Source organism: Frankliniella occidentalis, unplaced genomic scaffold (assembly GCF_000697945.3).
Source record: "Frankliniella occidentalis isolate FOCC.00 unplaced genomic scaffold, Focc_3.1 Scaffold169, whole genome shotgun sequence".
Taxonomy (NCBI): domain Eukaryota; kingdom Metazoa; phylum Arthropoda; class Insecta; order Thysanoptera; family Thripidae; genus Frankliniella; species Frankliniella occidentalis.
In genome coordinates this window covers 72,682-88,848 of record NW_026267295.1, presented here as the reverse complement: position 1 = coordinate 88,848, position 16,167 = coordinate 72,682, and the positions used below count along the sequence as shown (strand labels likewise).

Genomic DNA, 16,167 nt, shown 5'->3' with positions numbered 1-16,167 from the left:
GAACGTAAAGCACTTAACGTTTTCTTATGCCGGAAAACGTTTGTTGCGCCTGTATATACCCTTTTCACTTTGTGTTATTATTGTATACAAAAAGTCGAATAATAACACGGTATACAGACATCTCCCCTGATTAAAATGGACTACGGTAATACGATTTCCGGAAAGTATACCAACAGTGCCGGGTGTACGAATGCGCCCCAGTGCTGCGTGATTGCAAATGGCAGTACGTTGGGTTGCCTATGCACTGGCTGCAGGGGCTGCGGGCGCGGGGCGCTGCTGGCGGGGTAGTGGTGGGGGAGCTACCATGGCTACACCTACCCCGCCACCAGCCCTGGGCCAGCTCCTGCAGCCGGTGCATAGGCAACCCAACGTACTACCATGTCGCCTGGACACACCTGGTTCACAGGCAACGGGCAACGGAAAACGGAAACATAACTCGTCCTGTCTCATTCTTCTGCACCGAGTAATGGTGTAGGGTAGTGGCTGGAGTCTCCCGGATTCTCATTCAGCGCTGATCCCTGATCCTCCTAGACTTACATTGTCTCAACGAGAATAAAACTGTTAGTGGTTTTAAATCATCGACCTGCTGTTGACTCGATAAAAGTAGAATCAGCCGTTCCTTGTGATGATATTCTGTATGTGATATCTTACTTGACACCACGTGTTCCACACGTGAGTGTGCTTGTTTGACGATTAAATTTTGTGGTCATGTTTCTGTAGAGTACTCCACTACTTCGAAGCCCGTCGGCAAGCCCGAGCAGGCCCTCATCCACAGGATCCGTGGATCCGTATCACCCTCACCACCGTGATCTATCCTTGTTTTATACCACTCTTTATAAATTGTCTGGTAAAACAGTTTAAAAGACGACAATTTCCGATAAACGGATGACGTTCTGTCGTTTTCTTACCAGAAAATGCCTCATTTGTATTGTATCCCCTATTCTCACATGGTGCATTTGAGCTGGTATAGGCCCCCATTGTCTTCGCCTCTGGGATGCCCGTGCGAACGAAGCCTTCAGCTGACCATCGGATCGGAGTGGGAGGGAAATAGATCAAGGGATGAGGATGAGCGTGGAGAGGGGGGTGAGGGAGTTCGGTCGCGGGGCGGGATGGGTGGCGCGGAGCGTGCAGGGAGGCGGAGGGTGAAGGGACAGGGAGCCTGCCTGCAGCCGTCGCTGCTGCACCGACTTGCATGTGCATGGCGTCCATATATAAGCTCAAAGGTCGGGTCCCCATGCTGCAGACCAGGCAATCCGAGGCAGCAGCACGGGTGTCTCTGACTCTGGTGGCGACATCGACTGGACATCATGAACTCCGCGGTGAGTCTCCTTCGGCGCGCCGTCTCCCCCGGCTCCGGGACGGCAACTTACTTTGCCAGCGCCTAACTTTGTATCGCCACACTGGAAGGCGGTGGCCACACTGTGGTCACTGACGCATGCTTTGGGCGCCTGTGCTGCAGCCCACCTCGCGGTTGGCGCCGCTGCTGCTGCTGGTGCTGCTGGCGGCCGCCGGCGCCCGGGCGGGCTACCTCCACGGGCCGGTGCCGCTGCCCGTGCACGCTCCCGTCGTGTCCTACGGGTACCACACCGCCGTGGTCAGCAAGCCCCTGGTCGTGCCGCACCCACTGCCCTACCACCACCCGCTGCCCTACCACCACCCGCTGCCACTGCCGCACCCGCTGCCCTACCACCACCCCCTGCCCGTGCACCTGCCACCGCCCGTCATTGTCAAGCCCATCAGCACCTCCTACCAGAGCTTCCACAAGGTGAGACCATGTCAACGATGCTGTTTTCACAGGGATAGGTGTTGTAAGTCGGATTTTCATTTTGGTTATACTGTACCGCACGCAGGCGTGCGGACAGGCTTGCCTTCCAACTCTCACCACTGCGCGCCTTATGCCCCGTGCGAATATGCAAACCGTCCGCACATCTGCATGCGGTACAGTATTACAAAAATAAAAGTCCGGCGTAGTACACCCACCGGTTTAGCTAACATAGGAAGAAGATTAGTTAGCAGAGCCTAAAGGTTTCTGATTGGTCGAGCATTTACTTCCACACCCGCTTGTATCTGGAAATTCTTGATCAATCAGGGACGTTACCAGCTACTCATCTTCCTCTGCTTAGGTGAACCACACTGTAAGTTTCTCCCAAAGAACTGCTCTTTGTAAAGTACAAAGGAGTTTGCACCTTCGCAATACAAACAAATCTTTTGTATTACGACGTACGAAGGGCTCGGCAGTTAACAACGTGGTGCTCTTTGTAATACGAAGAAAATCCGTTCATAATATGGTGGTTCCAGATCCTTTGTACGCTACAAAACCAATCCTTCGTAATATGAAGACTGTTTTATTGTAAGGAACTAAGAGTGCTCATTAAAGGATATGACTCATGGTGTTAAAAGCCTCAGTTTGGATGAAAAGTAATAAAAATAATCAATTTGACAATGAGTGACAAGTAGCTGAAGGAGACGAAGACCTCGATGGCCGTCACATTACACTCGCTCTTTGCTCACAGGTGGACCGGCCCGTGTACCCCATCACCGTGCTGAAGCCCCTGCCGCTGCACCCGCCGCTGCACCCTCTGCCGCTGCACCCACCGCTGCACCCGCTGCCGCTGCACTCGCTGCCCCTCTACAGCCCCCACTACCCCCACTACCTGCACTAGTCCTGCCCCCCGTCCCCCACGCCCTTCGTCGACAACGTCCCGCCCGCCTGTGTGAAAGACAAAGTCAATAAAAACAAACGACACGCAAGTTTGGCTACTGCCAAAGACAAAAAGAACCTGAATGTTTTCGTGATTTTGTGCACCCTTCCTCCCGTCACAGTCACACAGCTGGCCCCGCCCCGCCGCCGGCGCCAAGCCAACAAGTTTCTGCAAGAGCCATGATGGCACCACACCGCGGAGCCCGCCGAGCAGGAGGTGTCGGGCTTGCTGCTCGTAGCTGACATGGACCTCCCGTTGCCGCCGCTGGCTGCGCAACTTTGAGTGTCCGCGCGCTGAGTGTGTTGTGCCTCGCGGCTGCTTATCGCTCTATCGCCGGCTCTGCTGCTGCACCGCGCCCCGCTCGAGTGACAATGGGTCGCGTTAGGAGCAGCGCCGGCCGGGATGGACATGGCTCGTGTGTGCGGTATGCGCGCAGCGCACACGCCTTGAGCGCGGCGTCTCAAATCAATGAGCTCGCCAGCAGCACACCGAGGAGGTGATGGGGAGGCAGGGCGAGGCGTGCCGAGGCGCGCTAGTTAGGGGCCTAGCCGGCGCGCTGTGCAGCCAAGGGCACTCGGCGGGGCGTGTATGTGGAACACCTGCCGCACCGCCCTGCCCTGCCCTGCCGTGCCGCGCGGCCCGCGGGGCAACAGCACTCTGCCTCGCTTCTCTGCCACTTCTGCTGTACTGGAAGCGCGCGGGGAGCGGGGCGGCGGGCGGTTTATATCCTGCGTCGTGCCTTAAGAAACGAAAACAATGAAAGAATAATAATAACACCAACCTTCGCCTGCACGTTCTTAACCGACATTAAAATTATAGTTAAAATTAATCCGAATCATTAAGTCTTTCCAGTTTAAAAAGTTGGGTCGGTTGTTAAGTCAGGACGATTTCACTTGACAAGAGACACTTATTGTCATTGCAATATGCGTCTATTTGCACATACTGTAACATTATTAACCCTGAGCACTAGTGCCAAATTTGTATCTCATCCTGCTGCACAAATTTTTACTTTTTCCAAATATACGAATTTTCCATTAGTCATGCATCTCGCAATATGGACAAATTTAAAGTGTAATTTCTTTATTTTTATCTGCTCCATTGTTTGTTACCCACCTGAAGATTTACCTTGTTACGGGCACTTCTCTGCAGTGAACTTGAAGTTCGCCGCCGACGGGACCATACAACAAGAGAGGGCAAGGCGAATAGTCTCATCCCCTCCCCCCGCGGCGCAGAGGAGCTCGGCGCGGACAGATGCTGCGCTCTGATGACACTGTCCTCGGGAGGCACCGTTTGCCTCTCCACCCCCCCCCCCCCCCCCTCTTTACCCCCTCGTGACGATCGACGTTCTTGATCGTGATCGCGCGGAATGTGATGCGATGGTATATGTCTGCGCGCGCGCGCGCGACGCGCCCTGCCGCCGCTGACCCACGGCGCAGCTCCGTATTACCCCCACCCCCTTCCTTCCTTCACCTCCTCATCTCCAGGTATGATCACTCGATAGCAAGAGATGGCCTTCCTAAAATGGTGGTCATGCATGTGTGTCACGGCGCAGCCCGCCTTGTTGTTGTTGTGGTGTGACTGGGGGCCGCCGCCGCCGCCCCCCAGTCACACCCCGCACCTGCACCCGGTCCAGATGGCGTGACGTATAGCTCTCGGACCAAAGGGACCACCACCGCGCTGCGCAGCGCCGAGCCGAGAGTAGCGGAGCCAATTACCACTCAAATAATCCCCCGACCGGCAGCGTCCTTGAATTTTCGGGCGCGCCAAGTTACCTGGTGGGCGAGATAGGCGCAACGCGAGGCGGGCGACCGACTGATGAGAAGCACGGCGCCGCCGCCGCGGGAGTGACGCGGGGATATTGTGTGAATGCACCGGTAACGAGAGCGCGGCGTTCGAGCATTATGCAGAGAGCGTGGACACGACGAGCTCGGGGCTGCGGGGCAGCGGCGGGGCTCCCCCTCCAAGGACGCTGCCGCCGCGCCAAGGCCAAGGCCCCCGGCCGCGAGCCCAAGGCCACGCAAGGCCGCCGCCGGGCGCAGCGTCACGCCGACACATGCTGCACGTCGAGCCTCGCGTCGAGCAGCTCGCCCCCACCACGCACACACATGCTGTTACGTGGCGGCCACGCAGGGGCGCGGTGCCCGCAATGCCGCCGCCGCCGCCGGGTGGCTCGCGGCACGTAGCACACATCCTGGCGCAGCTTGGCGCACTTTTTGGGAAGCCCATGGCCAGTTAAGGACGAGCCTCGCCCCTCAACACTTGCGTCTCCTTTTCCTCATCCACCACGTCGTGTTCCCCGTCGGGTCTAGGAGTAGCCGCTATCCCCCCGCCGCATCTCGACGGCTCGGCTTCCTCCGTCCAGTCTGCTGAAGCGGGGCTTCCCGTTGTTGTCGGCCGCCTAGAGTGTCCAGCTCGTGCGGGGCAGGGAGGGGCAGCCTTCATACGCACCAGAATTAAGCAAGCGTTGGAAAGGCTATGCGCGGCGCGGCCTGGGCCGCACGGCTGCGTTTGCATCCATTAGCCGCGTAGAAGGACGGCACGCAGCACGACCGCGACGACGCGCTGCTCGGCGTGGCCGGCCCGGCCCGGCCCTGTCCAGTTAGCAGCACAAAATACTGCTTGTTTTCACCGAGCGCCGAGCGGGAGCGGGAGGACGCTAGCAGTGCGGGAGGAGGTGGGGGCGGGCAGCGTGGTGCGGCGCGGGGACGCTGCGAAGAGCCTCGCGCCCCGCCCCGCTGTAGAACTCGGCCGGACACCGCGGGAAACAGAGCAAGCGAGCAAGCGCTCGGCTGTGGCTGTGACAGCGCTCATGGCCGCGGGATGGCCCGGCCTGGCGGGGACCCGTTCTGTCCTCCTGGTGGACGCTGACTGCTACTGTCTCTCATAACCCTGCAGAGACGCGCCGGGTGAAGATGCGCAAGCAAAACTGAAAATTGAAATGAATCAAACAAGCGCAGGCCGCTTCAGACAGAGACGCTTTGTAGAGAGCTCCCCTCCTGCAGGCTGTCATGTAGTCCGCCCAGCCCACACCCGTCGCACGCGTGCTCGCGGGTGGGGAGCGATACGGGAGGAAGGCGAATCAGAAGAAGGTGAAAATAATCAAAATGCGATAAATATCCGCGTCCGCCCTTGGCTCCGCTTGGCTCGGTGTGTTGTGCCGGCCCTGCGTGCTTCCCTTTCACGAGGCGTCTTCGCCAAGGCTCGCGCCGCTCGGCTCGTGCGCGGGGCGCGGCGGGGAGGCCGGTGGTGGATAACCTAGCTGTTTGTTCGGCCGCACCGTCGCACTACACTGCTGCTCGGTCACATTCTGCTGCTATGTGCGTGCGCGGCCTGGGCCGCCAGCTACTTTACATAGTGTCATAATGTTATTATCTCTTTTTCGGAAAACTGCGCCGCGCGCGACCCACCGCGCCGCCACAGCGGCACGAGCACCAGAGAGGCGGCTTGTGTTGTATATAGCCTGGGCTGTGGGAAAACGGCCCGGTTAAGTCTTGCAGCTGTAATGTGTGCGTTGTGAGCGTGCGTGCGTGCGCGTGCTGACATCGTGCGAGTCCCGCTGCGTGCGTGCGTGCGTGCGGGCGCGTGTGTGTGGGATATGGTCGCGCCACATGGCACGCGCCAGCTGCAGCTCAGAGGAGGTATGTATTTCGGCGGGCGGAGCCGCCGCCGCCGCCGGCCACCTCGCGCGCCGCAACAGCCCGACCCACAGCTCCGCCAATTAACGCCAAACTCCTGCGCGGGGCGTGGCCTTATTCCGCGACCTGGGCGCGGGCGGCGCGGGCAGAGTAAACAGAAGGGAAATGTGCGTGTCTCCGGCGCGTTAGAGCGGCGTTCGGCGGCTGCAGCGGCCAGCGGCTGCAGCGGCCAGCGGCCGCGGAGGCGGCGGCACCGCGCGAGGAAACGGCACCCGAGGGATTAGCATACGGCGCACTACTACTGGACGAAAGCAGCAGCAGCAGCAGCAGCAGCAGCAGCAGCAGCAGCAGCGCCACCACGTGTTTGGCGGCCAAAGTTTCGCAACGACGCGGAGACTGTTTATTTCCTTTCACTCGGAAGGCACACGCGATAAACTACTACTGCGGTGCTTCTTCCTTACCGCACTGCGCGCTGCTTTTTCGGACGGGAGCGCCTGGGCGCTAGGCAGCTCGCGCGCACCGGTGCGTTGCGGTCGGTGAGGTTGCCTACCCGACGGGCGCTCCAGGTCGGGGCGGGACCGACACGTCCTCAGTAAATCCGTCCACAGAATTTGCGCGTTGTGAAAACACATCCACAAATTTACATCCAATGATTTGGACGTAAATTAGCACATGTGTTTGTTACGTCCACAGTGTGGATGTACTTGTGAGGCTGGTGAAAATAGCTCCACAAATTATTTTGTCACTTGTCTCCTCTTATTTACACCATAACGGATCACGTTTTGCCCTCACTCTGAAAATCCAACAGTACGACACTTGCAAGAGTGGGACAAAAGTCCTACACACTCAAGTGCAAGTGACGCAGGTGATACTCTGAAAACTCAAGGAATACGCACTAAGAGTAGGACGTCCCCACCCCTGAAAAAGTTACAGCATTTTCATACAGTTACCGCAGGGTAATTGCCTCTCATGTCGCGCTCTACACAGTCGCGGTCGAGAAAATGGTGATTTTCATTCACCGATAAACAAAAATTGTCCAACTCTTTAACACTTGCAATAGCACAAGCACGACAACTCTGTTGCGCACTTTCAAGTGTTGAAGAGTTGATCACTTAGTTTATCAGTGTAGTTTATTCTTTGGTTGGTTTGGTCACTCCTGAGGGAGGATGTGAATCACAGCGGCGACAAGTAGCGCCAGATTTTGTGGAGGTATTTTCACCAGCCTCACACGGACCGAGAGTACATCCACACTGTGGACGTATTAATCGCAGACGTCTATTTACGTCCAAATCATTGGACGTATTTCCGCAAAGCGCTTCATTTACGTCCAAACTGCTGTGGACCTATTTACCGTGGACGTGTCGGTCCTCCACCCCAGGTCCGCCCGTTTACCGGCGGGTGCTCCAGGTCCGCCCGTTGGTCGGCGGGTGCTCCAGGCCCACCCGTCGGCCGGTGGGTGCTCCAGCCTAGCTCCAGGTTCGCAGGTTGGCCGGCGGGTGCTCCAGGTCCGCCCGTTGGCTCCGGGTGCTCCAGGTCCGCCCGTTGGCTCCGGGTGCTCCAGGCCCGCCCGTTGGCCGGTGGGTGCTCCGGGTCTGCCCGATTGGCCAGCGGGTGCTCCAGGTCCGCCCGTTGGCTCGCGGCGGGCCGCCGTGATGCAGGGCAGACAGCACCACCTGGTTAGCCAATCCCTTCGGTAATCAGAGGAGCCTTGGTGGTTCGGCGCGGTGCGCGGCGCGCGGCACGGCGCGCCGGGCCCGGCCTTGAGGGCCAGCGTCCAGCCCAAGGGCCACGGCCGCCCCCCGCGTCGCAGCACGCCGCGCAAATGCAGCCGGCCCGCGGCCGCCGGCGGGTTGTTTTCCTTTCGTGCGCCGCCGAGTGAGTGCACCACTTCTGGTGAGGGGCCCGTCACTCTCGTCACTCCCGAATGAGTGCGGGCCGCCGGGTCTGTGACGTATGGAGACCGATTACCCGCAAGTGACGAAATGCACGCACTCACTTTGACACCTTCGGCACGACGTTTCATGGCGACTCTACAAAAGGCAGTAAAAAAAGATCCTTTTCTGCCGCAGAAAAATAGAGGGCTTTGACTACTCGGGGCTTTACAATTCCTGTCTTCACTATCGCAGGGAGTGCCCCACTTCAGTGCCGCCTTTACTTTTGCAGTGCAAACATAAGCGCGGCCTCCTTTGCCCCCTCCGCGCCGCTACTGACCACAATCCGGCCGAAAATGGATAGCATTCTGATCCAAACGCAGAAGGAGGCCCGGGAGATAATTATTTCGCTGTTTCACAACGGCGTGTGCCGTGCGCGCTGTGCGTTAAGCTTGGACCCGCCAGAATGTAGAAAATACATCAGTGATGCAAATTCCTTTCCTCCAACATGAGCTGCGTTGTTTCCCCTGTGGGCTTGTGTGCAGGCAGCAGTGGACACGGTTCGGCTGACCATTGGTCCGAGCCTAACCCGCTCTGAGGTGAGCAACGTGATCTGCTCCAGCCACCCGACATCAAGATGGTGTGATACTGCGAGGCGCGAGACAGGCAGATTTTCAGACGCAGCGACACAGATACGCAAGGAGGGATGGAGGGAGAGAGAGACACGCTCAGATAGAAAAGAGAAGGCAATATACGAAGGAGATAAAAATTGTGTTCCCACCGACCCGTCGTGTCGTAATAAGGCAACATAATCGTTATCTGCAAGCGACAATAAGAAGCTGAAACAAGAACAATTTGTCCGGCGGTCGGCGGCTCCTCGCCGATAGCGCTAATGGCCGACAGGCACCCACACATTCCTGGGCGGCCTCTCACCGCCGCTCCACGCCACGCTACGCCACGCTACGCGACGCCACGCCGCGTCGCGTCGCGAAAGGCGGGACAGATACTTCGGGTGCACTCCGGCCTCCTGCCGGCGCAGCGCTGGTTCACAGAGAGTCATTTTCTTGTTTTGCCTCCGCCTTTCTGCTTCTGCTCGACATAAAAAGGCTAAAAATGAATAATGGTCAGAAAAAGAGGCGCCCCTCTGGCCGTCCGGCTAATGAAGCTCACTGCCCCTGACCTTGCCCAACGACACGGCCGCGGCGGCCGCGCGCGCGGGGCCAAAACAACAAAAACAGGACGCAGGACGCAGCAGGGCGCCGCAGGGCACCGCAGAGAGAGAGAGGCTGGGCTGGGCAGCTGGACGCGGAGGTGTATTGCATATCCAGCTCCCTAAAAGTCCAGCGCCGCCGCTCCCTTTGGCCCCGAGCCGAATGGACTGGAGCGAGCGTCGCGCGGCGCGGCGCAGCGTTGTATCCTTGCCGGCGGCGTCCTCCCCACACACTCTCCATGGGTGGGGCGGCGCGGCGGCGGCGGCGTCCTCTGGGCCGAGGAGGTGTGTCCGGGAGCCCGTCCCGCGCCGCCGGCGTGCCGGTGCCCCGCGGGCCACGGCCGGGTCCTGGTTTGTCCCCGCCGCTCCCACGCCCTTGGCATGAGGAGACCGCGCCGCTGGACTGCGGCCCGGCCCGGCCCTGCCCGGCCCGGCCCGGGGGTGCCGGAGGGTGGGAACGCATTACCGCCGCCATTTGCACACAGAGGGATGCGGGTGGAGTATGCCGGACACTCTCGGACACTCCAGAGAGCCATCGAGCCATAGCGGCCCGGCGGCGCCGTGGCCTCCGAGGAATGCGCCGCCGAGGGTGTTGACACAGCGACGGCTCGAGTATCAGTCCGTAATCATCGCCCCTTCAGAGTGTGGCGCTGCGAACACAGCCACTCCCGATGCGTGATGCGCGGCGCCGAGAAGGGCTGCGGCAGGGCTGCGGCAGGGCTGCGGCAGGGCTGGGCCGCCAAGCGACGCGCCAGGCGTAGCGGAGCGCCCGGCAGCCTCCTCTCCTTCAGTTTATGGCGCTGCCATTTAGCGGCCTGGCGATGCGATGCTGGCGATCAGGAGTCCCTGACTCGAATGACAGCAGCCCTGGATGTGGGCCGCCGCTGGCCGGCTGGCCGTCGCTATAGCTGGGCTGGGGAGTATGAGTGTGTGTGTGTATGCAGAATGGAAGAGCCGCCACTCGCACGCTCTTCAGGAGTCGGGAGGAAGAAGAAGAAGAAGAACGTAATGCACGCGAGGAAGTGGCGGTCGGGCCGCGGCCTTCCCCTCCGCGTCGCTATGACGGCTGTGTCCCGCGCCCTCACCTTCCCGCCTCCACGCCCGTACCGTATCAAGGGGGCCCCGGGCCGGGGCGCGGCGTCGCAGCGCGTAAACGACCCTAACTGCCGGACACAAGAGGCTATTGTTCTGCCGGGCGTCGAAGTCTCCCGCGACGCCGCGGCGCGACCGGGGCGGCGGCGGCGGCGGCGCGAGCGTTGCGGCAGGTCAGGCCACGGGACGAGCCCCTCTCCTCCACTCCCTCCACCACCTCCGTCTCTTCGACCCGATGTCTCACTCCGTCTTCTACTGCTGTCCAACTCGTGGAACATTCCGAACATGACACACGGGAGGCTGTACGGGGTCGTCCCGCAGGTCATCCCGCGACTCATTTACACAACGCATAAGACTTCTCGATGACGCGGCTCGAGGCTCGCTGCGCTGCACCGTCGTGCGCTCGGCCGCGCCGCCGCGCCACGCCACGCGGTGCCTCGACTCCCAGAGCCGTGATGATCGAATCGCGGGGGAATGAAGTGGTCTGGCGCTGCGCTGGGGTCAGCCGGGCAAGGGGGGCTGGGCGCGCCCCATTTCGCACGGCGCACGCACAGACAGACGCACGGCGGCCGATGCCCGCCCCACGCTACGCCACGCCCTCCACGACCCCCAAAGGGCTCCGTTTCAACACCAATGGGTGGGTTTCCATAGCATCGCGCACGCGAGTTTTATGGCCGCGTCCATGCAGCTGAAATATCAAGCGGGCGTTGATTACTTTATTGTTTTTGGCTTGCCAGGTCAAATATACCCATCCGATAATTAATATGTTTTTGCTATACTTTTGGTTACTTGTACGCCGCTTACCAAAGTCAGCGTTTACCCGCGCCGTGTAGGTTCTTCACCGGTTTTATCCTTTATACTGCACTACTGCCTAGAAAGTGCATCCGTTTCACATGTATTATTCGATCGATCATTCGGCAAATTACGAGAGCTCAGCGCCTGCGAGACTCAGGGTAGGCCACGCCGCACTACACGCGTGCATCGTAGTCAAAATGTTGCCTGCCTATCAGGCGCTATGAGACCATAGCATTGCCTTTACATGCCAATTTCGTAACAGAACGGCAGATGACGGACTCACTTTGGGATGATCCTACCACAATAAGTGTGATAATTAATTTATGTTAAAGAACGAGTTTATTCCGTGTCACAGAAATAGTTGTAGTCTCCCTTGTTTTTTGTTTTAAGTTTCCATTACATTTTAGACCTCGTCGTACTTTGCTGTTGCTGCCCTGGTGGCCTCGAGCAAGGAGTAACTATACAAATCCATGTCCAAGTTTTGAAACGGCTGCCCGCCCATTGACCCGCGAGCCCGCAACTTGTCACGTCCTTTTGCTTCCTTTCGCGATGCTCCTCACCCGGCGCTGTCCCCTCTGTCGCCGCGGCGTCCCGAGGGGCAAGGTCGGGGCCCGCGCGGGGAGAAGCTCGCCGGCATCACCCGTCCCCGTCCGTCTCGTCCTGGTCCTGGTGGGAAACAGTCAGGGGGCCCCACCGTTGTTTTGGTCTCCGTCTGCTGCAGCGTGGGGCGCGAGGGAGGGCGGCGCCTCGCGTCGGGGTGGGGCAAGGCGGCGCTGCTGGCGGGGCGGGGCCCCGCGGCGTTTGGGCGGCTGCAGCTGCGTGCCCCTCTGCCCCGCCAGCGCCGCCCCCTCGGCCGCCCCCCTCCTGGCGCGGGTTGCATTATTTTCGTGATTCTGGGAGGTGTATATAAGCGGCGGGCCGCCCTGGCTGACCATCCACAGTCCCTGTAGCACCAGCGCAGTGAGTGCAGTGACTAGTGCCCGACCCAACCCGAGCCACCAAACAGCCACCATGTTCAAGCTGGTGAGTCCTCCTGGGCTGGACCGTGCCGCGAGTACGGCGTCGACATCAAGTGCAGCAGCAGCGCCCACAGGGATTACCAAGGGCCAAGAGCGTGTGCGACCGAAGAAACTCGTGTGTTGTGTGTGTGTGTGTTTTGAAAGGGTGCCCCTCCCCTATCGTGTTTAGTGGGTGAATCGCTCAAATTATGTAAAGTGCACCAGTGATGTGGTGTGTTGTCCGACGCCAGCTATGCAGCTGGCCATCCCTGGACTCTCTTCCGGGCAATCGCAGAATGTCGGACGACCTCAGATTTCTATTCTAAACTTTTAACCGCTCTGACATGTTCTTTGATAACTGGCCGTAATTCTCCGCCGGTTCGATCTCGGAACGACGCTCGTGTCGTTCCCGTCGTCCTGGGACGGCCCTCGTCGCCGCCGGGGCGCCCTGCTCCTCCTTCCTCTTGGCACCATGGATATCGCCGTGCGATGCGCTGGCCGTGCGACGCGCTGGCCGTGTGTCCATTCCAGTGCGGACGCAGTCCTTGCCCCTGACTCCGATGTAGGGCCGCCGCGCCGCGTCCCGCCGCCAGTCAGGCCGGCAAGCTTTCAGAGCTCCAGGCCATTCGATTCGCTCCTCGCAGTGCTGCACATCGATACCTCGATGCGAGGCCTTGGGAAGGACGCGTCTCGACGCGCCGCCCGCGGTGGTCTCTCTAGCCTGCCCTACCGTGTCCTGCCGCCGCGCTGACGAGAAGGTCGCCGAGCCGAGCCGCCGCGGTATTGTCACCGTCACCGTCTACCCGGAGGATGGGGGGATCTTGTCGGACTTGTCTTCGCCGCGGATTCGCTACCGCTCCGCCGCTGGAGCCGCTGGCCCACGCCCGTTGGCCCCGCGTTATGCTAAGCAGGCGTGTCAGATGGGTTGCCTACCCACACTGCATTAGGCTGAGGAAGCAGGACCCCCCCCCCCCCCCCGTAAACCTCTATATTTGCCCACTCTCCCTCATGCTGCCCTTTCTCACAAGAGACTTCTCGTCGACGCCCGCGTCCGGATGAAACCACCCCGCCCGTAGAACGATAAAACACGTGTGATCTGATGATTGGTAGGTTAGTGACGCAAGGCTGACAAATGACACGTCGCGCTTTGCATACAAAGGCCGCACAACGACAGGGTATTGATGACTTGGGCAGGGTGCTGAGTGCGCGCCGGGAGTATGGCCTTCCGCGCACAAACGATCCTATGCTTAATTTATCGTCATTTATTGTGATTATGTCCAGATCGTCCTGTGCGCTGCCGTCGCCATGGCCTCGGCCGGCTACTTGGAGCCCGCCATCTCCTCGTACGGCTACACCACCTCGACCGTGCTCAAGGCACCCATCGCCCACGTGGCGCCCGTCGCCTACCACGCGCCTATCGCCTACCACGCGCCCGTCGTCTACAAGGCCCCCGTCGCCACCTCCTACCAGTCCTTCACCAAGGTCAGTAGATTTCGGGTGAGGTTGAGGGGGGAAGCACGCCACCCGACATTTAACGATTCACCGCTTCTCTGTCCATGTTTCAGATCGACAAGCCCGCATACGCCATCGCCCCCGTCCACTACGCCACCCCCATCGTCAAGTACGCCCCCGCTATCTCCTACGCGCACGCCCCCCTCGCCTACAGCGCCCCCTACGCCTACGGCCACCACCTGTACCGCTGATCTCATGAATAAACTGACGCCCTGATAAGCTATACTGTCTCTATAAATCCATAAGCTGCTCCATTCTGCACGTTCGTTTCATACGAGTCACGCAGCTTGCTCGTCGCACAGACGGTTGCAACAACACTTTCATACTCAATACGGTTTCGAAGTATTTCTGTAGGAGAATATTCTGAAATCGGAATGACCGAAGGATTCAACCAACACACTCATTCAAACAAAAGGAAAAAAGAAAAATAATTAAGACGAAAGCAAAGAAAGGTCCACTACACCACCGCACTTCTTGAACAACCAGAAATTTTCCGGATTCATTTGAACAAGCAGGCCTTCCCCTCCGGCAAACGGAGCTGCCAGCTACACTCCGTCTTGCGCGGCCTATAACTCCAACAATTTTTGGTTACCGTTTTTTTTCCTACCTAAAAATTTGAAGCGTCCTCCTAGTGGCAGGCAGACAGACCATACAGACAGACAGACAGACATGTGCAAAACTATTTGCTTTAGAAGCAGACTGGTGTATTGTTTTTTCGAAATTAAAAGAAATGGGATAATTAATGTGGAAACGAAGTTGAAGAAAATTATAAATAAAAATTTAATTTACGAGAAAAGCTTGAAGTATATCTATCGGTCGTGGCACATGTTGATGTCGATGACTTATTGTGGTTTCACAGTATCTTGTCGATTGTGGCGGCGTCGAGTAAGGAACTGAGAGTTGTCATCGTTCCTCTACTTCCATTTGGACTAGAGATTACCAGCCGTGGCCGTAAGAGATGGGGGCGTGGATGGCGGGGGTGGCGATGGTCTTCACGTAAGTGGGCTGGACGGCCACCACGGCAGGGCGGGAGACCAGGTTCACGTTGGCGTACGACGTGGCGACGGGAGCATGGGCTACGGCGACGGGGGCGTGGGCGACAGCGACGGGGGCGTGTGCCACGGCGATGCTGCCGAGGCCCAGGTCTCCGTAACCGCCGTACAGACCACCAGGGGCGGCGGCGGCGACGGCCAGGACGGCGGCGAAGATAACCTGCAACGTAAACGCAGTTGTAGCGAAACAGCCGTCACGGATGCCTTCTCTCCTACGAGTGTTCGCACTTCCTCCCCTGATGAAAGACAGGTGCAGGAGGGTAGCAACAGTTCAAACCGAGTGGGCAATAACTCTCTCTTGATGTGTACACACGATTCCCGAAAAACTTTATTCCCAGTGATTCCCGTCCATTGATATTCATTTCTTAGGTTATCTAGTGATTTCGTCTAATTTGTATCAGTTCCACTAGTTAGCTCCCGCTTAAGTTTAAGCGATTCCTGTTGATTTCGATTAATTTTTATCCTGGTGATTCCCAGGCAGGTGTACACATGATTACCGGAGTTATTTCCCCCTCGGTTCAAACACTCCCGTCCACTTGTGGCGCCTCAGAGCCAGAGCCCTGCAGCGGGCGGGCATCGGCTGTCCACTTGGCACTTGGGGTCCGAAAGCGAATGGGAGTGAGTGGGATCCAGGGCCCGGAGCGAGCTTCTCACTCGCACTACCACTTTCGACCGCCCGCTCCCGCTGCAGGGCTCTGGTCCTGGTCCACACGACACGCCCGCGAGGGTGGGCCGCCGCAGAGGCAGGCGCGCCTGTTGGGCTGCCCACCTCCCCGGCGCAACGCCGACCAATTACGTATTCAGCAGCTCGGCGCTCGACTCGCGCCCTGATGCACCACCAACTCCACTCGCACTGATGCACAGCCACTTTAACACTCCGACGAACGACGGGCTGCCGCAGGACTGGGCGGGCACTGCACTGCACTCGCTGCACTGGTACTCACCAGCTTCATCATGGTGCTTGGGGTTGGGTTGCTGTGTTCAGACAGGGGCTGACGACTGACTCTGGCCGGACGCCATCTGCTCTTAAATACACTGCAGCGGAGTGCACATCCAGCCCCACCTGCTACACTACACACTGCACCGCGAGAGACACGCGGACGCGCCGCGACCCACGTGATCGTCGTCCTGGCCCGCTGATTGGTCGGGGCAAGGCAGGTCGGCTCGTGCCCCCGGCGCGGATAGTTCCCGAAAGCCCATTCTCTCTCTCTCCCCTCTCCCCCCGCCGGCGCGGTGCGCTACTGGTGCCGTCGGATATGGTGGCGTCGCCGGGCCGGGGTCGCAATTAATGGCATCTCGC

The 16,167-nt window shown here is 59.2% G+C and overlaps 3 protein-coding genes across 3 annotated transcripts; 2 read left to right on the top strand and 1 right to left on the bottom strand.

Annotated features, from left to right (window-relative positions):
* The first annotated feature begins 1,233 nt into the window (after positions 1-1,233).
* Positions 1,234-2,773, top strand: LOC113207918 (uncharacterized). Its single transcript, XM_026424718.2, has 3 exons — positions 1,234-1,319; positions 1,460-1,765; positions 2,514-2,773. The coding sequence occupies exons 1-3, from the start codon at positions 1,308-1,310 to the stop codon at positions 2,661-2,663; spliced, it is 468 nt and encodes a 155-aa protein (XP_026280503.1). The 5' UTR covers positions 1,234-1,307; the 3' UTR covers positions 2,664-2,773.
* Positions 2,774-12,244: 9,471 nt separating this feature from the next.
* LOC113209092 (cuticle protein 38-like) lies at positions 12,245-14,038 on the top strand. Its single transcript, XM_026426476.1, has 3 exons — positions 12,245-12,328; positions 13,585-13,785; positions 13,869-14,038. The coding sequence occupies exons 1-3, from the start codon at positions 12,317-12,319 to the stop codon at positions 14,004-14,006; spliced, it is 351 nt and encodes a 116-aa protein (XP_026282261.1). The 5' UTR covers positions 12,245-12,316; the 3' UTR covers positions 14,007-14,038.
* A 533-nt stretch (positions 14,039-14,571) lies between these two features.
* On the bottom strand, positions 14,572-15,914 carry LOC113209169 (larval/pupal cuticle protein H1C-like). The gene is made up of 2 exons (XM_026426600.2): positions 15,812-15,914; positions 14,572-15,027 (listed from the first exon to the last, which is right to left on the bottom strand). Exons 1-2 carry the CDS (start codon positions 15,821-15,823, stop codon positions 14,752-14,754), a joined length of 288 nt encoding a protein of 95 aa, XP_026282385.1. The 5' UTR covers positions 15,824-15,914; the 3' UTR covers positions 14,572-14,751.
* Between the last annotated feature and the right edge of the window lie 253 nt (positions 15,915-16,167).

Coding starts and splice junctions, on each gene's coding strand:
- LOC113209092 (XM_026426476.1), top strand. Junction 13,786..13,868: donor CCTACCAGTCCTTCACCAAG/GTCAGTAGATTT, acceptor TCCATGTTTCAG/ATCGACAAGCCCGCATACGC.
- LOC113207918 (XM_026424718.2), top strand. Junction 1,766..2,513: donor CCTACCAGAGCTTCCACAAG/GTGAGACCATGT, acceptor CTTTGCTCACAG/GTGGACCGGCCCGTGTACCC.